We start from the raw sequence: 23,248 nt of genomic DNA, 5'->3' as shown, positions 1-23,248 counted from the left end.
CCCGGAAGGCTGCCTGCTTCACCACATCCTAGCTATGCATCTATCTACACATACTGCTTCTTCTTTTATTAAGTATTTCTTGTTTGTTTGTTCTTGTTGTAATACACAATCCAGGTTGAGACTGCAACTGGTCACTTTCTGATCAATGCTCTGCCCCAGTTAACATACATACATACATACATACATACATACATAAATAAATAAATAAATGATGGCTATATTCATGTTCAGCCTCAGTCTCTTACAGAAATGGACCAAAGAGGACCACTGGGGTTGGGGTTAATGATCTAAATGTTTATGGCTTGCAGGGTTCAGTCATTAATGGAGGGAGGTCCATAACAGTTATAATTTGGGAGACTCTGAACCACAAGAAGTTCATAGGTTCATAGGTAGGTACTAGGCTAGCTGTCTGAGGGCATTTATAAGCCTAGCCAGAGTGTGTCAGCTTTCAACGTCCTATTGATTAATTAACTAAGCCTCTGTCAAGAAGAGCCAATGAAGTGTTCCCAGGGGTGTATTTTCTGTTACCCATCCACTCATCAAGGTTTCTCTTGAAGAGTGTTAGTGAGGGGTTCTGCCTAATGTAGTTAGGAATTTTATTCCAAAGCATGGGGAGTCTCTATGACAGGAATCTATCCCTCCAGCATGTTCTATTTATTGTTGTGGTGAGGTTTAGCTCACTAGAGCGAGTGGTTCACAGTGACTTGGATTTCTTTAGGTGGAGCATGTTCATCAATTCTGAGTTGGATATGGCTTTGTAAGTCAGGCAGAGGGTCACCTCTGAGTAAGCGATATGCCACTGAGTACAGCCGACGTTTTTCCAGTCGGGCTGCATAGGACATGTTTGAGGCCAGTAATCCTCTTGGTGAGGTACTTTTGTGGTCTTTCCAGCTGTTGGAAGTGTCTTGTGAGGTACATCCCAAATGGGGCATTGTACTCTATGATGGGTCTGATGAGTGACGAGTAGAGGGGCACTATAACCTCTTTATTTCTAAATGTGAACCCTTTAGTAATTAGATGGGCTACATAGAAGGATTTCCTAACTACTTTGGCAATATGATTGTCAAAGGAGATATTACTATCTACCTAGGTCCCCAGATCTCTTATTACCTCTTCTGTATTAAGGGGGCTGCCACCTATGTGGTAATTCATGGGTGTTTTGTTTTTCCCAAATGGGATGACTAAGCATTTTTTGGTATTTAGCTTGAGACCATGACTTTGATACCAGGTGTCCGTCTCAGTAAGGCCCTTTTGGAGAATGTCCGTGTCAGCCGGAGAGTCAATTATGGCTCCCAGTTTGCAGTCATCAGCGAACTTGGTTAGCCATAGTCCTCCTGTGTTTGCCTGTACTTCTGAGAAGTATATGCCAAACAGTAGGGGTCCCAGGACTGAGCCTTGTGGGACACCACTTGTGACATGTTTAGAGTCAGATCTAGAGCCTGCTATTCTTACCGTGTGAGTTCTGTCTGTAAGCCAGTTGGTAACCCATCTCGTGACGTAGGGGTTTATGTTCAGGCTGGTGAGTTTTTTTATAATTCTCGAGTGGGGAATGGTGTCAAAAGCCTTGGCGAGGTCAAGGTAGGCTGTGTGAACCCCCTTCCCCTCATCTATGGCCTTGGTGACTGTCTTGAAGAAGTCAACCAGGTTTAGTAGGAATGATCTGCCCTTAACAAAGCCGAACTGGTTTGGGTCAAGTGTTTGGAGGTTCCCAATGTCTTTGTTAATGAGTTCTATGATGATGCACTCCATAGCCTTGCAGACCAGGCTAGTCAGACTTATGGGGCGATAGTTACCAGGGTCAGTTGTGCCCCCCCTTTGTGGAGCGGAATAACCATTGCTGTGCACCATTCTATTGGCATGTAGCCTGTGGAGAGGCTGAGGTTGAACAGTGTGTTTAGGTGGGGGGTTAGTTCGTTCTGTAGTTCGTGCAAGATGCAGCCTGGGACACCATCTGGCCCCATTGACGCTGTGCTTTTGGCATTTGAAAGAGCTGTTTTCACCTGTGCATCTGTAATTTCCGGGACACTACACTTTTCCAGTATTGTGGGCCCTTTTAGGGGTGAGAAGGAGGTGAAGTTTGCACTGAATCTATCTACCAGGATTTTGGTGATATCAGTAGGTTCAGTATATTTTGTGCTATTTTGCACTAGCTCAGAGCATATCTGCGAGTTGCCACTTAGATTCTTGACATAGCTAAAGAAGGCTTTGTGGTTATCTTTCGAATCCTTGGCTATTTTTCTTTCGAAGTTAGCCTTGGATGATTTTATGAGGGGCCTTAGTTTCTTACTGATACTGATCAGGGATGTCTTTCCTTCTTGGGATTTGCTTTTTTTCTGAACTAGTTTCCTCCTTCTGTTGTATAGCCTGTTTATAGCAGGGGTCCACAAGACTGGTTTCCTTCTCTTAGGGGAGTGAGTCTTGGTTTTGCTAGGGATGGCATGATCCATACATCCTTGTAGGTGCTCATAGAGTACATTTGTAAAGGTTCCTGCATCTTGGACACTGTTATCCTTTAGCGTGGGGGCTGTGAAACTTACCACCTCTGTCTTCAGTAAGGTGAAGTTTGCTATAGAAAAATTTTTCTCTGTGGTTTCCTTGGTTGGGGGTGGTGGTGTGGTGTGGACATCCAGAGTGATTAGTTTATGGTCTGATCTAACCAGTGACGGGTTGACCTCCGGTGCGGAACACCTGTCGCCCATGTTGGTGATGACCAGGTCCAATATGTTTTCACCTCTGGCAGGGGAGTTTACTAGCTGATCCAGGACATTTGAGTTGATAAACTCCAGGAAGCGCTGGACCTGGGAGTTTGTACTTGAGTAGTTTTCCCAGTTAACGGTAGGGTAATTGAAATCGCCCAATATCAGGGTGTTCAGTAGGACCTTCATGTTTTCCAGTGTCTCCAGAAAGGCAGAGTGGTGGTCCTGGGTAATGGAGGTGATCTGTAGCAGGCCACAATTTGCATTGCAGATTTGCCCGAAGTTAGTTGCACATGGATGATCTCAGAGGTATCATGCTGCGCCACTAACCTGGATGTGTAGGTATCCTTGATGAATATGGATAACCCCCTCCTTTTGTGTTTCGGTCCATGTTCTGTGGCCGAAATGTGTGGTATGCATTGTAGTGCTGGGGTGCTCTGTCGAGCCTTGAACCAGGTTTCAGTTACTGCACAGATGCCGACGTTCTACATACTGACGAGTGCTTCGAGTGCGTGCATTTTGAGATTTAAACTCCTGGCATTGAGTAGCATAACCCTCACTTATTTATTTGTGCTGTTTACAGAGGTGGGTTTGACTTTTGAGCATTGCCTAAAAAAGGCACTATGGGGGCAGCAAGAGCCTTGACCAGTATTCAAAAGCCTAGGGGTGACAGGTGCAAGCCGTCTCTTGCGAAGTAATGAGACTTGTCAAGCATGTTGTCCCAGGCTGACAGACACTGGATCCCCTTTGAATGACACCAGAAGCTTAGCCAATTGTTGAAATTTATAATTTTTTCTTTATACTGTGGTATCATTCTTGGTGAGGGCAGGATGCTACACAGGGTCAGGGTCATACCGGCCTGGGCTACATTACCAGAGAGCTCTTCCATGTCTTTTTTCATGTAGTCCAGGGAGGTACGTCTCAGGTCATTCACACCAACATGAACAATGACAGAGTCGTATTTGTACTTGTTCTGGAGTGACCTGATTGCTTGTGTTATGTAGCGGATTCTGGCTCCTGACAGGCAGCTAACAGTAACCTTCTCCTTGTCTGGCCTATTGAGTGGGACATCAGTGTGCCTGATTATAGAGTCGCCTATTACTAGTGTGTTAGGTATGTTATTTCACCTTAAGGGCTGTGATTGTGTGGCACCCTGATTTTGTGTTTTATGTGTTGTCTGGTTTGTGACGGGAGGTGCAAGTTTTTTGGGTGTCTGCTTTGCAGGTCTCTGATGCTTTTGCAGGTTTTTATTTAGATCCTCCGAGTACGACAAGTAGACAAGAGATTTCTCATTTTCATTGACACTGACCTTATGTCAAGGATCTGCAGAGCCACAGAGCCAGATGTTCACCTCATTTCTGAGCCTTTAAGAAAACAGAGTTCTTGAAGTCATCTTAAATGGGGAATCAATTGTTTTGACATTAATTTTAATACACATTCACATATGGAAGACTGAAACACTGACACCTACACATGAGAATGCTTATGAAAAATGAAATAGAAACATAGATTTTGGTGTCTCATAAGGCCTGCCTGGCCATTCAGCCTGTCATCTACCCACCAAATGGAAATGTGCTGAACAAAACAGCAGCGTATTTTGTGTTCCCAAACCATGTAAGAGTTATGTCTGTCTCTCTCTGTCTGTCTGTCTGTATGTCCTTAGCTGTCTGTCTCTTCCTCCTCCTCCTCCTCCCCCCTTACTCCCTTCTATGCATTCTTGAATTTGTTTTTGCTCCTCTTTCTGGACCTACCTGAAGGCTCTGCTACCTTTACCCAGCTGGGCCATTTGTTCTGTTTGGGATGAGAGACAGGCATCCTTGGACTAGACGAGCTCCTTATAACCCACTTATTCCTGCCTGGGATGCCTAATTTGATCACTGTTAACCCCTATAGTGAGAGGTGGGTGACAGGCAGCAGGCCAGCTTTCAGGTCTGTTCAAGCAAACTACCCTCCCTTTTGGAGCTTCCCCCTCCCTTCAACAGTTCTTTTGAGCTCCACTGAAAGCTGCCTGCTATGGGAAGTATGGACCCACTCACTGATTGCTTCAAAAAAGTGTAGCATAGATGTAGTGTGTGATGGCCATACCCATTCTCTGGGAGTGTAAAATATAGTGCACCCTCTATGTTTCATCCAAATGGGAAGACACAGCCACCTCCTTCCTCACAGGATGGAAAAGTTGGCAGTAGGCACTCACTCTCTCTCTCTCTCTCTCTGTCTCATGCCCTGGTTCTTTCCGCACTCAAACCATTAATTTTACTTGAGTCATTTGGACTGTAATCAGGGCTTCACCCCCCTATATCACAGGTTTCTAGCATGCAATACTCTCCATCTTCCTTTTGTATATGCTAACATTTTCTAGCAGCAATTTGTTATGCAGGGGCTGCACCATTTTGTTGCCCTTTCCTGAAATGCCTCTATCCTGTCTATGTCCTCGTGAAGACTAGGTTTACACAACTGTGGTGAAAACCAGTTCCGGATCATAGTTAAATAGGTCCCTAGGCAGGGTAATAGATTGGGCCTCTCATAGCCATTATAGGGCCTTATTACTTGGCTATTTATCCCCAGTTACTATAAACTCTGTTCAAACCTGTCAGTGTGCATGCTATTTTCTTCTTTACTTCTACAATGATTACAGAAATTCGGATTTAATTTAAAATTTTATTTCAAATTTTATAGCACAAACATTGACAGCCATTTGCAAAACAAAACAAAACAATACAGTCTCACAATGAAAACAGACTTAACATGAACAGTAAACTTCTCTGCTCTCGAAACTCACACTCATTGAAATGGCATTAATACCCACATTCAAAGAAAATACATCTGGACAGTGGCAGATCAAATTTACTTTTGAGCTGTTTTCAAACCACAGGCCTCTTGCACACATTTTTAGGACCATGCAAAAATGCATATATTCTTTGATTTACCTTCCTGATTGTATTAAATTATATTCCTTATATAATATAGCACCACTTGTTGCAGTGTATTTTAAATTTGCACTTTTTAACATTTTTTCCAGACAGCAATGAAACAAAATGTGTGAACCAATAATGACAAAACTACCCATTTCAGTACATTTCAACCATAAAAGGCCATTCAAAGATCTGTCATTATAATCCACCAATATCAGTCAATATGCACACTCTCTGTAGAAGTAAAAGTCATCTGAATAATTCCACATTAAAGAAATATGTAACTAATGAAGAGGTTGCTGTTAGCAAACAATTTTACATTTCAGTGTTTCGTCTACAAATTCACTGCCTGCTGCACTTGAAGAATAAATTGCCTACATTAAATTAAAAAAAAATGATAGACTGGCAAAAATGCAATAGGGAATGCTGGCAAAGTAAAAACAGGTTCATAGTTACTAGTCCAAAAGAGGACACACTCATGAGTGTAGCAACCCCATCCCCCTTTAATTACACCACAGTGTCATCAATCCATATACATGGGGTGGGAGTAGAACCCATAGCTGTCTACACCAAAGGCAAGTATACTACTATTGTGCTACTAATACTGCTTTCAAGTACTGCAGCACAAACACTAATGGCTATTTTCTAAAGAAAACAGTTGCACATTGAAAACAGACTTAGCATTAGCAACAGTAAATTTCGCTTTCCTTGAAACTCACAATTCCTTGAAAATGCACTGAAACTCAATTCCTTGAAAGCACAATGAAACTCACAATTCCTTGAAAAGGCACTGTAACTCTTTAGTAGCTTGGTAGCTGGTGTAGAGGATTCAGGCTCTTGTTTCCTGTAAACAAGGTACAGGGTTTGAGCCATCCCTCCCTGTTTAACTAACCTAAAATCTCTATCTAGGGATACACTTTTCAAAGGAAAGTACTTCACAGCAGTAAGGAAGGAACCTCTGTCAGTGAACGTACTTCACAGCAGTAAGGAACCTCTGTCACTTATCGACTCAGCAGCAAGGAAGGAACCTCAAGTTAAACTCCGTGTGGAAAGAAGCAACAGCAACGTTTCAGTTCCGTGTTCTTAATGAAGAGCACTCTTAAAAACAAAGATATGCAATTTAATTGTTGTGTGAGTATCCCTGGCCAGTGACCCCCACCCCCAGGCCAATGGGCCCTAGGTAACTGCTTAGATTGCCTAGTGTTGGATCCAGCTCTGCTGAAATTTCCACATGAGAGTGTTAACAACTGTACAAGACAGGGTACTGAGTTATTGTTTTCTAATCATGATGTATTTTCTGCTCCTCAGCAGTCTGCTAGACCTTCCTTTTTGTTGTTTCAAATGTGCACTTTTGTGGGTGGGGTGGGCGGTTGCTTCCTAGATAAAGTATATTATGCATTTTCTTTGAATTTCAGTTGCCATATGTTAAGACTATTCCTCCAATATTCCCAAGTCTTTCTACTTTTTTGTGTAACATTTCTTCACAATTTTGAGTCATTAATAAAACTCAGACTTTTCCTTTCAGACATTAGAATAACATCAGTTATTGGCTGGCCTGTTTTGTACTCAACTGATCACTGTCCCTTAATCTGCCTGGATTCTTCCTACTATGGCCCACTACATCCTACTGCCTAGCCAGTGTCCACATCACCTCATAGGGTCTACTTCATAACTTTTTAGTTTCTTCCTTAACCTATAAGATGGTATATCAAATATCTCACAGAATTCTAACAAACAATGCCCATGCACTCTTGATCTAATACTTTGATTAAAACTGTATTAGATTTTTCTGGTTTTCCCCCTGTTGAAAATGTGTATTTCCTTGTATGGTCTGGCGCAGGCTTCAGGATATTTTTCCTATAGCAATGGTTCAATGAGTCCCTTTTACAACTAAGGTCAAAATAATAAGACAGCAATTTTCAGCCTCTGCCTTCATATGACCATTGTAAAGTTTTTTTCTTGAGGACCTCCAAACTAATCTCGCTGGAGGTCCTCATCCCACCCCCACCTGAAATAAAAAAGACCACAGTAAAGAACTTCTCGAAAGCCGACTTCACACTTCTAAAGACTAGTGTGGTCTCCTTTAAGGCCCCGAGCCATGGAAAACAGTACTCAAGCCGCTGAATCACTTACAAATGCCTTCTACCAGCACCTGCAGGACTGCATGGATAAGGCAATCCCAAGCAAAACAAAGACTCTTTGTACCAAAGGCAAGCGTCCAGTCTGGTGGACCCCAGCCATAAACAAACTCTACAACAAAAGGAGGAAGCTACTACAAGATAGAGCAAAATCCTTAAAAGGTAAGACACCCTTGATCACTATAAGTAAAAACTAAGAGCTCTCATGAAATCATCCAAAGCAAATTTTGAGAGAAAAATAGCTAAAGACTCAAAAGACAATCATAAGGCCTTCTTTAGCTATGTTAGAAACCTGGGAGGAAACTCCCAGATATGCTCAGAACTAGTTCAAAATGATCTGAAGATTACTGATCCTACAGACATTGCCAACATACTGGCTGACAGGTTCAGTGCAAACTTCTCCCCATAAGGAGAGATATCTATACCAAGCGATTGCAGCCCCCCAAACATCTCCAACGCCCACGTGAGAACTGCTCTCTCCAAAGCAAAAAACACAGCATCCATGGGACCTGATGGTGTCCCCGGCTGTGTGCTCCACGAACTCAACGAGGAATTAAACCCACAGCTAGGACAGCTGTTTAATCATAGTCTTACCTCTGGATACACCCAGGAGTGGCGCACTGCAACTGTGGTCCCACTTCACAAAGGCGGTGCCTCCACCGACCCTGGAAATTACCGGCCCATTAGCTTGACAAGCCTTATCTGCAAAGCCATGGAGAGGATCATAATGGACCTCATAAATAAAGACATAGGGAATTTGCAGACTTTGGATCCATCCCAGTTTGGCTTTGTCAAAGGCAGATCATGCCTTCTAAACTTGGTTGACTTTTTCGAAACAGTCACCAAAGCCATTGATGAGGGAAAGGCAGTCCATACAGCCTACCTCGATCTGGCAAAGGCCTTCGATACAATACCCCACTCGGGTATCATTGAAAAACTCATCAGCTTAAATGTTAACCCATACATCACAAGATGGGTTGCAAACTGGCTGAGTGACAGAACACACAGGGTCAGAGTTGCTGGAGCCATGTCAGACTCAAAGTCTGTCACAAGTGGTGTACCACAGGGCTCAGTCCTGGGCCCACTCTTGTTTGGCATCTACTTTTCCGAAGTACAAGCAAACACAGGAGGGTTATGGCTGACAAAGTTTGCAGATGACTGCAAACTGGGCGCCATAGTAGAAAACACATCTGACACAGATATCCTTCAGAAGGGTCTCACAGAAACGGATAACTGGTGCCAGAGCCATGGCCTAAAGTTAAATGCCAAAAAATGCATAGTCATACCCTTCGGGAAAAACAAGGTTACCCTAGCTACCAAATAGGTGGCAATCCACTGAGCACAGAAGAAGTTATCAGGGACCTGGGGACCCAGGTTGATAGTAGTCTGTCATTCGACACCCATGTAGCTAAAGTAGTTAGGAAGACCTTCTACATTGCCCACCTTATCATGAAGGGATTCTCATCTAGATCAAGGGAGGTCATAGTCTCCCTATACTCATCACTCATCAGACCAATGATTGAGTACAATGCCCCATTCGGAATGTATCTGACCCGACACTTGCAGCAGCTGGAGAGGCCACAAATGTTCCTCACCAAAAGGATAAAGGGTCTCAAACATCTGTCCTATGCTGCCCGACTGAAAGAACTCCAGCTCTATTCAGTCACTTACCGCTTGCTCAGAGGTGACCTTTGCCTAACATACAAGGCCATGTCAAACCCAGATTTGATGAATATGCTTCACCTCAAAAATCTAGATCCATCAGAGCCACAAGGGCGGGAGACTTAAACCTCGACACGGCTATTAATAGGACGTGCTGGAGGGATAGATTCATCACCCAAAGACTCCCTATGCTGTGGAATAAAATCCCGGTATATGTGAGGCAGAGCACCTCGCTGGCCTTGTTCAAGAGAAATCTTGACCAATGGATGGGAGATCGCAGATATACCCCAGGGATTACCTCAGTGTCACTGCTCGACAGAGGCACAGCAAAATAATGGGTATAGTTCCCCATACTAAAGGGGTGGCGTAAGCCACAAAACTATGGGCTAGGCTTGTAAATGCCCTCGGGCAGATAGCCTAGTACGAACCTATGAACCTATTTATGTTGTTTGTGCTTCCTGACCATCATGTCTCCCCTATCAATCATTAGTCCACTTGCACCCCTGCATTGAGTATCCCAAGCATGAAGATGGCAGCCAACTGTTGGGGCCATTATTCAGACAGCCATGGAGGGGGGGAGGGTTGTACTCTCAATGACATCCTGGCAATGAGGGCATTTCAAATGAGAACCTTACCCTTCTGCTTTGCATGATGAAGATGTGCCAACCAAAACGAACACTCTTTCCTCCCAATAGAATGGGAAGAGACCAAGATTATATTTAGACTGCAGGTTACTGATTGAGGATTCACATCAGTGTACAGTCAAAGAGAAAGGAACAGAGGGTCCTAAATGAAAGACCAGTACTGGTACAGTTTTCAGTAGAATCTAGAACAGAAGCTGCTATTAAAAATTGGATAATTAGTACAGCATATAAAATACTGCATGATAACTATAGGAATCAATCAGAGGAGGTTAGAAAGGATTGGGAAGACAGACTGGATAAGCAATTCATAAAGAAACAATGGGAGGATATATGCATCGCTCCGAAACATACAACCAAGTCTAGAGGATTTAGAATCTTTGCTTGGAAGTGTTTACATAGGTATTTCTATACCCCAAGCAGACTCCAAAGAATTTTTCCTCAGGTAGATGGCAAATGTTAGAGGTGTAATGGGGCAGAAAGAGGCAATTAGGAAGATATTTTTTGGAAGTGTAATGAGTTGGTAGACTTTAAAAATTCCCTGCAGACTACTATGTAAAGAAATACTGAGTGAGTAAATTGGCGTAATAAAGGAAATTACTTTTTGATCTGTGATACAGACTCAGAATTGCCTAGACATAGTAAGGCCTTGCTGAGTTTAATTCTGGTGGCTGCCAAAAAAGCAATTACTAGAAAATGGAAATCAATTTTTAAACCAATCACACAAGAAGTAGTGAATATAGTAACAAAGACAAAAGAACTGGAAGTGGAATGTTAAGAAAAGGGTAGGAGCAAATTATATAGAAAAAATGGAATCATGGGAACAATACATACAGAATAATGTTTTGGAAGAGGAATGAGTTTTAAGGGAAGGCAAGAATTGAATGAGCTATGTAATGTGTGATCGACAATGACTGTATAGATAATTATATATGACATATAATGTCTGCAATTGAAAATATGTCAATATGGTTTGTTTTCGTTTACATAAATATATAATTGCCTATATCATAAGTGATAATTAAATAAAGATGTTTCTTGCTTAAAAAAAAGATGGTCAGGCTGGTGCCTGCTGCTCACTTCTATATCTCTCCTCCGCCCATTGCTCTATCAACCAAGCCACTATTTAAACACAGGCTCTTTGGGTTGTAGTTAGGGCTTTATTATTCTATAGTGCACGGACAAGCTCTTTTGTCTGCCCAACATGCCACTTCATCTCTGTTCTGTAAAGTATGCCATACCATGTCATGCCTTGACTTTTGGTATTGCCTAAAGCCCTTTATTCAAAAATGTGCTTTAGGTCTGGCTTTACTGAGACAAAAGTAAGTTCAGTACATGCTGTTAATCTTTCACATTTAAGAATATGTTATCTAACAGCACTGAACCTAGAAGCACCATATTATATTTATGGATCCAAGTATACCTTTGTACAAATTCAGTCATGAAATCTTCCACAGAAACTGCACTGTCTCTGGTAATCTATTTAATGATGAGTATACCCCAAAACATGACATTTTATTGCCGCAGGAACATGGAATCAAGTTACTAGAGTGGGATTATGCTAATCAGTGTTGAAATCCATTGCAATATCTTTTGCTCTACACTGTAAATGGAAAGGCATGCTTTAATTTTTCCAGCTCAGCAACTTAAGTGCAGTTTATAACCTATTTTTTCCAGCTTTCATCGGGCTTATTTTCATAAGTAATAGTCTGTAGCTGGAAATCAACCTCTGGTACCAGTCAGAAGATTGAACAAACAAGTTATATTTTCATGGCACATGGAATTTATTATGTTGAACATCAAATATGCACAGGCAATAACACTGGGATACACACACACACACACTTTACAGTAAAAGTTGATGTGAAGGCACACACTGCACAAAATTACAGATACTGTTGCAAGGACTGTCACATCACAAGTTGCAAAGCAGATGCTGGAAAAAAAATCTCTAACAAAACAGATGTCACTGTAAAAGTCATACACAAGGGAAGTAACTGCAGACTTGGCATTAAGCACCCAATCTATGTCTCAAATAGGTACCACAAGGATCAGGGCATTACTCCAGATAGCAAATTGTAAATTAATGTAAAAATCAGGTATGCACCAGGTAATATGGGTGCAAAGGTAGCAGAGGCCAAACATTACATCACAAAAGAAAAGCTTCTCCTGCTGAAACAAATCAAGCAGGATGAATGACTAGCATTAGTGAGTAGAAGCCCATGTTACACTGCTGTAAGGGTCTCTCCCTATAAGGTTTTCTGATAGTGAGCATGTCAGCACTCCATACTTTATTTTTTTTACGGCAGCTATTGCTTTATTGCATAGTTGCATCCTCTAGCTATAGTTGCAGCAGTCTTAAAGACTTATCTATTAGTTTATCAGCAGCTTTAGATCTTGTTCTATACCTGTGATAATCATTTATGCCATTTCCCAGATGTAGCATTCTTTTGTTCAGCCTTACATTCTCTTGTCGTTTGTACATTCAAAACTTTAGAAATGTCTGTCTGCTGTTTTGGCTACAACATGTTCCATACAGTAGTTCTTATTCTGTTTTCAGCCTTGTACAAAAATAGTTTTGTTTTCTTGTTACTTTTCCACTTTTTATGTCCTGTATCATATAACACAACCTTTCCTCTCTTCTGAGTTTCCCTAAGTATATGTTCCTGACCATTTAAAGTGTATATTTGTCTCTTTACTGCTCAAATACATAATTTGTGACATTTTATTAGTCCAACCCACATACTAGATTATCATATATCCAGTGAAAATACAGATGATTCCATCTTTTATTATTTCCCTGTATTGTACTACTTCATCAATATTATAAAGTTCCAAACAAGAAGTGGGTCTGCAAGGACACTACACAACAAGGGGCACTACACACTAAGAGATGCTAATGTTCATCTCATCTCTACCGGGACTGGCTATCACTCATATTTAATAGAAATCTTGGGTACACTATCTGCAGCCAAGACAATGCATCATCACTTGCTATATGCCTACAGTGGCTTACAAAATATTCCACATATTTGAGCAGTCATGCAGTATTGCCCTAAGCTTCCATGCAAAATGCAGAACGATGCAAAATCAGCAAAAGAATTGAAGACACAGCCTCATTTCAGAGAGGTATCAGCCTAGGAAGCAAATGCAGACTTTACTTACGTTTTGAGATGTGTTTTGATGAACCTGAGGAGAAAAAGTGTGTGATTTTAAAAAGGTGCTTTATAGAGACTATAGGAGACACAACTATTGGTAAGTGACTAGGAATGGCACATAACAAGAATATGTTATTGCTAAATACTAGGTCAGTTGTTAGCTGTTTTAATTTTTAAACTTTACCTTAACTTTTTAAAGATTTACTTTGCAGACAAAATAAATGCCTCTTATAGCTAATAAGATAGAATATGGTAATAAAATATGTGTCTTGTACTTAATTAGGTAGAATATCATTTTGTAGTGGAAGTAAGACAAATAATAGATCTGAGTACTTATTTTCTTTACTGATCTTTGACAGAAACCCCTGAGGTGAATGGAAAACTTGGGAAAATCCTTCTTGTCCCCTATCCAAGCTTTTCTTCAAATCTCAAACTCCTGCTCTTGGGACATATACGTCCCCATTGGCTCATGCACATCATCCCTGTGCTGGGGTTTGCATGCCTGAAGATTCAGTGTTTTTGAGCTCCACTTGAAAAGGAGTTGCATCTACAAGAAGAAATCCAAATGGACAAGGTTATACAATTACTGACCTCAAATCTGCTTACTACAGTCCGGTTTACACAACAGCACAGGTGGAGAATCTCATACACACAGAAGGTAGGGTGGGAGTAATGCATGTACTGTACATATATCCGAATATATCATACTGAGAGACCCCCTACATTGGGTAGAATATCTGACTAGAAAAGCTGTGTTCCCATATCCTCAAAATGTACAAATGGAATTTGTGATATAGAAACACAGGTTTCAGGGCACAATGCACCACAGGACAGTCCTAGCAAAGGAAGCCTTACTCCTGGAGTGGGTGGTTCAAACTATAGTGCTTAGTAAAGTGTGTTCCAACATACCACTGGATGGGTGGACATGTGTGTCTAAAGTGGACACATTTCTGGATCAAACACTAGAGGCAATCTTCTCCCTGATGAATGTCCCATCACCACACTAGTTATGAATCTGACAGACTTCTGGCGATAAAAGGGAATATAGCAGGCATTCCATTTAGATAACATTGAATTGTCAGTGACAGTCCCCATACCACAAACAAAGGAAGCAAGTAAGTGGTTTGTTTACCTCTTCACAGTCCCTGTTGTAGTAAATCTATAACTGAAAGTGTACATGCCAGATACAGAGTATCCTCCCACTCATACAAAATACAGGGAAATGAACAGAATGGTTGACTGATAGTTCAGGAACCACTTTTGGAAGAGAATGGGGATTTATTCAAAATGACACGTAGTCCTTATGGAAAACAAGACAGAGCGTTTAACAAACAAGAGCCTGAAGCTTAAAAAATTATTCAGGCAGAGATAATGACAACTAGGAGTGATATACAAACTTCAAATCCAGTGAGCCATTACAAGTGGCTGTGGAGTTTGCTGATCATGAAGTGTAGGCCTCAGAGTAGACAAAGATACTTCACTGCAGTTTAGAGATGAAGGATTTCATTTATAAATGTCTTTACCAGTTTAAGTTGGGCCAGATTATTGTCCTATGCGAAATCATGAAACATTAAGATGGCAGCCACATGTACCTTAATAGTAGAATAAAAAAGGTCATGGTCAAGATGTCAGAGAGAGACACAGCATACTTTGAGAAGGGGTATATCTTGGCTCAGAAAGAGGATGTTTTTCAGCTGTATTTATTTATTAACCAGGTAAAACTCAAAAGGCACTTGTGCTTCCTTTCTTGGGGGGATCCCCATAGCAGCAGTCTGTTTAAGTGATGTGCTCCATCACACAAAAGACTGGAACAATGTAAAAGTGCAGATTAAGCAGGTCAAATACTGAAAGAGAAGATAAAGCTTGCTAGCTGCTCATAAACTTAAGTTTCTGTGCTGTGTAGCTTTTCTCAATTAGTTTTGTAAGTGCTCACAGAAGAAATCTTCCTAGCAGCCTCTGTAACTAAAATGATCTCTCTGTTACATACACAGGTAGGATGTTGGCTACTGCAATAGTCACACTTTGAGGAAGAGGTTGCTGTCCTGCTGTAGCACTGTGGTCCCAGTGGTCAGATTAGAACTAAAGTTCTCTGTATCATCAAGGGGCAGCAAAACTATTGGTGGAGTGGGGAGGCTTTGAAAAAGAGCAGGTCTTAGAACTGCACTCTGAATCCCTTACTGTCTGTTTTTCATGCTCCTACTCACAATCAAGAGATGATCTCTGCAGCCTATCCCTAAACTTAGCCTGAGTTTCTTTTTAACACCATTATTGAATTATCAGTTGTGACACAGACAAACTTACATTTATATAAAAGTAATCAAACCATATTAACAAATTCACATTTACAAACATTACAAATCACATACGTAGGTACTAGGCTATCGGCCCAAGGGCCTATGTAAGCCTAGCCAACAAGTGTGCCCTGGCTTATGCCACCCAAGAAAGTTATTTTCCTGTGCCACTGTCGAGCAGAGACACAGAAGTGATCCCCGGGGTGTATTTCCTATTTCCCATCCACTCATCAAGATTTTTCTTGAAGAGTGCTAATGAAGAACTTTGCTTTACATAGATGGGTAGCCTGTTCCAGAGTATGGGAAGTCTCTGGGATAGGAATCTATCCCTCCAGCATGTCCTGTTTATTGTGGTGACAAGGTTTAGGTCCCTAGAGCGTGCAGCTCGGAGGGATTGAGATTTCTATAGATGTAGCATATCCAACAGCTCTGGGTTTGACATAGCTTTATATGTTAGTCAGAGATCACCTCGGAGTAGGCGATATGCTATGGAGTAAAGCTGGAGTTTTTTGAGGCGGTCAGTGTAGGGCATTTGTTTGAGGCCAGTAATCCTCTTTGTGAGGTACTTCTGTGGCCTTTCCAGCTCCTGCAGATGTCTTGTGAGGTACATTCCAAAAGGGGCGTTGTACTCTATAATGGGTCTAATGAGTGTCAAGTAGAGGGGAACAATGACCTCTTTTTTCCTGGATGAGAACCCTTTTATGATGAGGTGTGCCACGTAGACGGACTTCCTGACTACTGTGGCGATGTGACTATCAAAGGAGAGACTACTGTCCACCTGGGTCCCAAGGTCTCTTATCATGCATTTGGTGTTAAGTAGATTGCTGCCTATGTGGTAGTTCATGGGTACAGAGTTTTTACCAAAGGGGATGACACTGCACTTTTTGGCATTGAGCTTGAGGCCATGGCTCTGTCACCAGGCATTTGTCTCAGCGACGCCCTTCTGTAGGATGTCCACATCATTTGGGGACTTGACTATGCCTCCTAGTTTGCAGTCATCTGCAAACTTCGTTAGCCAGAGGCATTCTGTGTCAGCCTGTACTTCAGAGAAGTAGATACCAAACAGGAGAGGTCCCAGGATGGAACCCTGTGGTACTCCACTTGTCACTGCTTTGAGGTCAGATTTGGAGTCTGCAACTTTTACAGTGTGGGTTCTGTTAGTGAGCCAGTTGGCAACCCATCTTGTGACGTAGGGATTTATACCTAGTTTAGTGAGTTTAGCTATAATTCCAGAATGGGGGATGGTGTCGAAAGCCTTGGCGAGGTCAAGATAGGCTGTGTGAACCACCTTACCCTCATCTACGGCTTTGCTGACTGCCTCAAAGAAGTCGATCAGATTCAGGAGGCATGATCTGCCTTTCACAAACCCGAACTGGGTGGGATCCAGAGTTTGGAGGTTACCAATGTCTTTGTTTATGAGTTCCATGATGATACGTTCCATGGCCTTGCAGACCAGGCTCGTCAGGCTAATAGGTTGATAGTTCCCAGGATCAGTGGTGGCTCCCCCTTTGTGGTGTGGGATAACTGTTGCTGTGCGCCATTCAGTGGGCACAAAGCCTGATGAGAGGCTATTATTGAACAAAGTGCTTAAGTGGGGAGCCAGTTCGTTCTGAAGTTCGTGTAAAACACAGCCTGGGATGTTGTCCGGTCCCATGGATGCTGTGTTTTTGGCTTTAGAGAGTGCAGCTTCTACCTGCGTAGTTGTGATTACAGGGACTCTGCATTCTTCCTGTATAGATATGGGCTCTTTAGGGGGTGAGAGGGGGATAAAGTTAGCACTGAACCTATCTGCCAGGATTTTGACAATATCAGTTGGTTCTGTAATTTTCTTGCCTTTGTGCATTAACTCAGAGCAGATCTGGGTATTTCCATCAAGATTCTTGACATAGCTATAGAATGCTTTTTTCCTTGGAATTAGTGGCAATTTTGTTTTCATAGCTAGCTTTGGAGGATCTTATAAGGGATCTCAGCGTCTTACTGAGGCTGACCAGGGAGCTCCTCTACTCATGGGCTTTCACTCTCTTTTGCAACAGTTTCTTCCTTCTGTTGTACAGTTTGTTTATGGCAGGGGACCACCAGATTGGCTTCCTTTTTTTGGAGGATAGCGTCTTGGTTCTGTTTGGGATAGCACGATCCATGCACTCGTGTAAGTGCTTATAGAGTGCATTTGTGTAGGATTCAGCAGTTGTAACTGTATTGTCCATCTGCATGGGTGTCATGAAGTTCACCACTTCTGTCTTAAGAAGCATGAAGTTGGCTTTGGAGAAATTTTTTACTGTGGTTTCCTTAATGGGGGGTGGGGGCAGGATGTGGATATCAAAGGTGATTAGCTTATGGTCGGATCGGACAAACGAGGAGTTGACTTCAGGTGTGGAACACCGGTCACTCATGTTGGTAATGACTAGGTCTAGGATATTGTTGCTCCTGGTGGGGGTGTGGGTAAGTTGATCCAGGGCATTGGAGTTTATGAATTCCAGAAAGAGTTGAGCTAAGGAGTTGGTACATGAGTAGTTTTCCCAGTTAATGGTGGGGTCATTGAAGTCGCCCATTATTAGGGTGTTTGGTTGAACCCTAATATTTTCCAGTACATCAAGAAAAGAGGATTGGGAATCCTGGGGCATGATGGGGGATCTGTAGCAAGCTACAATTTGGATTGCAGTTTTGCCCAGAGTTAGTTGCACTTGGATAATCTCGGATGCATTATGCTGAGCAACTAGCCTGGAGGTGTGGATATCCTTAATGAATATGGACACACCTCCACCTTTGGTGTTTCAGTCCAGGTTACATGGCCGAAAAGTGTGGTATGAGTTATAGCCTGGTAGTGCAGGGATGCTCTCTGGAGCCTTGAACAAGGTCTCAGTCACTGCACAGATATCGATGTTCTCCATTTTAAGGAGTGCCTCAAGTGAGTGCATTTTGAGATTTAGACTTCTAGCATTGAGTAGCATTACCCTCAGTTTTTGCTTGCCTGTTCCTGTTATGGTGGTGAATTTGTTATTTGAACCTTGCCTAAAAAAGGCACTATAGTGGCAGCAAGAGCCTTAGCCAGTATCTGGAATCCCAGGGGCAACAGGTGCAGACCATCTGTGGCAAAGCATTGTAGTCTGTCGACCATGTCATCCCAAGCCGACAGATACTGGATCCCCTTAGAATGACACCAGAAGCTTAGCCAATTGTTGAAGTCAATCATTTTGTCCTTGTACTGCGGTAACATTCTGGGCGATGGCAGAATGCTACTCAGGGCTAAGGTCATACCTGCCATGTCTCTTTTCATGTAGTCCAGGGAGGTATGTCTCAGGTCATTCACACCAACATGGACAATGACAGAGTCATATTTGTACTTGTTGTGGAGTGACCTGAGTGTGTAGTTTATGTGGCGGATCCTGGCACCCGACAGGGAGATGACAGTAATCTTCTCCTTGTTTAGCTTGGTGAGTGGGACATCATTGTGCCTGACTATAGAGTCACCTATGACTAGTGTGTTGGTTACGTTGTTTTGCCTTATTGGCTGTGGTTGAGTGGCACACTGAGTCTGTGGGCTATGTGTCATTTGGGTTGTGTTGGGGGATGGAGGTTACTTGCATTTCTGCTTTGGAGGTCTCTGTTGCTTTGACAGATTATTACTGAGAGCCTCCGCAAATATTTTTGTGTTACTATGTGTGGATTTTGGTGGTGTACATTTAGTGAGACTATGTGATGAGTGTGGTGTGGTGCAAATGTTTACCTTCTCCTCATGACTGTCAAGTTCAGTCTTGGTTGGAGAAAGCTTTACCTCCATTTTGGCTAGATAAGTGCATCTCTCACAGGTTGTAGTGTTGGGTGGTAGGAGGAGAGGGTTGTCTGTGTACATGAGGCAATTTCTACATTGCCTCAAGATGCCCAGATTCATCAGATAAACAGGGGAGAATACTGGGAGCTGACCCTTGGACATGCCTGAATAAAAAACTATTTTCCTCTAGATAAGTGAGGAAAGTGAGTACAAGAGCTGTTTTTCTCTAAGCAAGTGAGGAAAGTAAGTACAAAAACTGTTTTCCTTTAGTTAATGAGGAAGATTGAGTGCTATAGTAATTAGTAGCTTATTTAGTGCTTACAAGTTCTGAACAAGTGCTGAGCATGAATAAGCAAATTTAAGTGCTAAAACTAAGAATCTGTATTACAGAACAGAATCAACTGCAAATGCAGGCTTTCAAATCAGAAAGTTGAGAGGGATGGAAATACTTCAAATATGGGCATTAATGCCCTTCTAACCTGTCAATATATCAAAACACTTGTTCCCATAATAAGTGTCCAGACTGTCCTTAAAAGTATCTAAACTATTACGTGCTTTAATGTAAATTGGTAGTCTGTTCCATGCATCAGCTGCTCTCTTAGAGAACCAATTAGTACACTTCTCATTCCTATAGAATCTTTTTTTTAATTTCTCCAAATCTTCTGGGTTTCTAATACCTTGACAGGAATGGACCCCATTCCTAAGTCAAAGTATGATTAAAGTTCATGAAATGAGTATTGTTTCATCCTTTGATATCAGCCAGAAGTGCACTTCACAGCACTTGCAATGTCCCCAGTAATGACTCCTTCTGCAATTCGTACTGAGTTACATGTATCGGTAACATATCTAAATACGATTGTAGATTTTTTTATAAGACCTGCTGCTCCTACTGCTACTGGAACTATCTGGGTATCTTTCTTCCACAGTGCTCTCATTTCTGCCTGCAAATTCTTGTATTTTATGACTTTGGGTCTCTCTGTACATAATACACTGTAGTCATTGGGTGTAGGAATTTCAGTGATCAATGATACTTTTGTCTTCTTTTCATGGACCGCTATATCTGATTTTCTTGCATCTATCTTTTGAACTATTCGTAAAGAGTGATCCCATGTGATATAGACTTCATCATTTTCTATGATGCTTTGTGGCTCATGTTTCCAGTGTTTTTCAGCTACTTCAATATTATAATGTTTCATAATCACCAGTGCAACAGTCTTGCCACATTATTACAGTCCTTCTGCCATTAGTATGTCACAACCAACAACAAGGTGTGCAACTGTTTTTAATTCTGTTTTACAAAACCTACATTTGTCTGTTTCTCACACATGTTCAATGGACTTTGTAAACCAACATGTACGTAGTCCACTATCTTGGGCTGCAAATACTAACCTTTAACTTTTGGTTTAAATTTGCCTCTCCTTAACCATTCCTGCATTCGATCCTAATCAACATGAGGTTGTTTCAGGCGTTTCCTACACTTGCAACTATATTTATGCATTTCCACATTTCTTGCCTTCTCATGTGATCCTTCACCTTATATTCTTTCTTTTGTTTTTTTAGCACATTCAGTTGCTGCCTGATTTTATTTACTTCTGGTTTGATTTCCATTCCCGCTTGACACCAATATGCTTATGCTAGACTAAGCAGGGAAGTCACCTTAGATTTATTCTCCTCATGTTTCAAAACTTTCACTATGTTTGGTCTTGTGAGGTTAGCAGCTATGTATGCAGTCCCATGATTGCAGATTTATACATGTAATCAGTTTCAAGGAGGCCCACACCTCCTTCGGAATGGGTAATATATAGCCTTGGTATGCACTGATTTTTATAAATCATTTGATGAGCATGATGCATCCTTCTTGTTTTCCTGTCTAATCTATCCAACACCTTTTGGGGCCAGTCAATTACTCCAAAACTGTAAGTTAGGACAGGAAGCGCAAATTGGTTTATAGCTTTTTCCTAGGTGTCATCGCTGTTTTCAGTATTAATTTAAAGTCTTCTAAAATATTCCTTACTGAGTTTTATTCACATTTGTTCATGTTTTATTGTTGATCCTTAATCAATTCTCAAACATTTATACACTTCCTTTTGCTCAAGTTCTTTTATATCACATTATTGTCCCAAACTGATGTTTTCTTGGTGCTGCAGCTTTCCTGCTTTAAAGGATGCTTTTGCACATTTATCAAGACCAAATGACATTCTTATATCATCTGAAAAAGTTTTGACTACTTGCAGTTATGCTTTCAGTTCCTCATCTGATGAGCTGTACAGTTTTAAATCATCAGCAAAGAGAAGATGAGAAGTCTTTACACTTTGTTGCTTTCTGCGAGCCAAATTATAGCCGTGATCTAGTCTGTTAAGCAGATAGCTTAATGGTTAAGGGCAAGGCAAAAGAGCAGCGGTGACAGAGAGTTACCCTGAAATATTCCCCTTTGGATTTTAATCCCTGGAATAATAATTTGTCCTTTATCATAGCTTAACTGCAAAGTGGTTTGCCACTGATTCGTGGTTGCTGTGATGTAGTTTATCAGTGCACGGTGTATCTTATACACTTAAACACTTTTATCCATGAATGTGGGATACTGTCAAATGCTTTTTTGTAGTCTATCCATGCCATACTTGGATTCTTCCCCTTTTTACAGTTCTCCACTATGACTTTATTTAACATCAAATGATCCTTTGTTGCATATGACTTTCTTTTATTACCCTTTTGTTCTATTGCCGAAATTGAGTTTTCTTCTAAATGACTATATAAACTCTGCTGGCATCAATTCCAGGGTATAGTTTATACTTAGCTGGAAGGCAAGTTACTGGTCTATAGTTTTTAGGGTAGCTTGCAGGTTCACTCTTAAGTGAGAGCATTATTTTTCCTGTTGTAGCCAGGCTGATGTCTGTTCGGGGTGCACATATAAATAGTTCTTACTCATAGCTAAATCTTCATGCAAAGATGTTAATACTTTTAGCCAGAAGTTAGGTACTGCATCTGGGCCTGGGTTTTTCCAGTTACAGGTTTTCTTAACTTTTTTCAGTCTCGCTGGCCGTTACTTCATCCCATTTCATATCCTGTATATTTGAACTTCTTATTCTTTCTTTTACTTCTTCTATCCATTTAGCATCTTTATGTTCCACAGGATCTTCATAAATATTTCTCCAACATATATCTATTTCTTTTTTTTTGGTGGTCTTTCAATTTCTTTTACCTTGTTTCACAATTCTGTAAAAACATTTTGGGTCATAAATAAATTGCTTATTTTGTACTTTTCTTTTATATTTATCTGTGTATCTTCTAAATGTTTATGCCTGTGCTGATATTTTTAATTTATTATTTGCAACAGTGCATGATAAATCCTGATCCGTTATAATACTGCACATTGCTTTAATCACGTCTATCTTTCTGAGTATTTTTGTTGATCTGTTCCTTCTTTTTTTTTCAGAAATCTGTTTTATTTATTTCAGAGATAACTCACCAACAAATTTACAACAGCCCAATGTACAAAGTGGGTATATACAAATAATACAACCATATTGAGCGTAAGACCATATAGATAATTTACCAGCAAGGGTATACAATAAACAAGGAAATGGCACAAAAGCAGCAGTACTGTTGACAACTTTGCATTTAAAAAAAATAGTAGTGTGACTTGATATAAAGATTTTTGACCTTTACTTAACCTACAACTGTTTCATATGTTCTATACAGTTAATCTGAATCTGCGGAATTTACCCTGCTTATTATATTACTATGTATTCAGAGGACAGAATGTAGTGATTATTATAAGCTAATGTCTGTAATATCTACAAAGAATATTATTGCTTAATAATGTGGTGAATGAGAAAACCCCAAAACTTCTGGTAGTAGGAACATTTTTACTATTTCTTGTTATTTTATGGGAGGTGATGTATTTGAGTGCCATGTTTCTGTATTCCTCCCATGCTAATTTGGATCTATCTAACCAGTTCTGAGTGATATAAAGTTTCATTA

General features: G+C 41.1%; 1 protein-coding gene across 13 annotated transcripts in view; it reads right to left on the bottom strand.

Moving 5' to 3' along the window:
• The window catches only part of PIP5K1B (phosphatidylinositol-4-phosphate 5-kinase type 1 beta), a 1,685,295-nt gene that overhangs the window by 29,454 nt on the left and 1,632,593 nt on the right, over window positions 1–23,248 (bottom strand). For 11 of the 13 annotated variants that reach the window (XM_044064337.1, XM_044064336.1, XM_044064340.1 and 8 more), the window contains one exon: window positions 13,215–13,238. The exons of the other annotated variants lie outside the window; for them this stretch is intronic. In XM_044064337.1, coding sequence (XP_043920272.1) covers window positions 13,215–13,238 — 24 coding nt within the window. The remainder of the gene's footprint in view (window positions 1–13,214; window positions 13,239–23,248) is intronic. 13 annotated transcript variants of the gene reach the window in all.

This window comes from Protopterus annectens, chromosome 2.part2 (genome assembly GCF_019279795.1).
Source record: "Protopterus annectens isolate FY-2018-M chromosome 2.part2, PAN1.0, whole genome shotgun sequence".
Taxonomy (NCBI): Eukaryota; Metazoa; Chordata; order Ceratodontiformes; family Protopteridae; genus Protopterus; species Protopterus annectens.
This window is presented reverse-complemented; position numbering and strand designations above follow the sequence as displayed.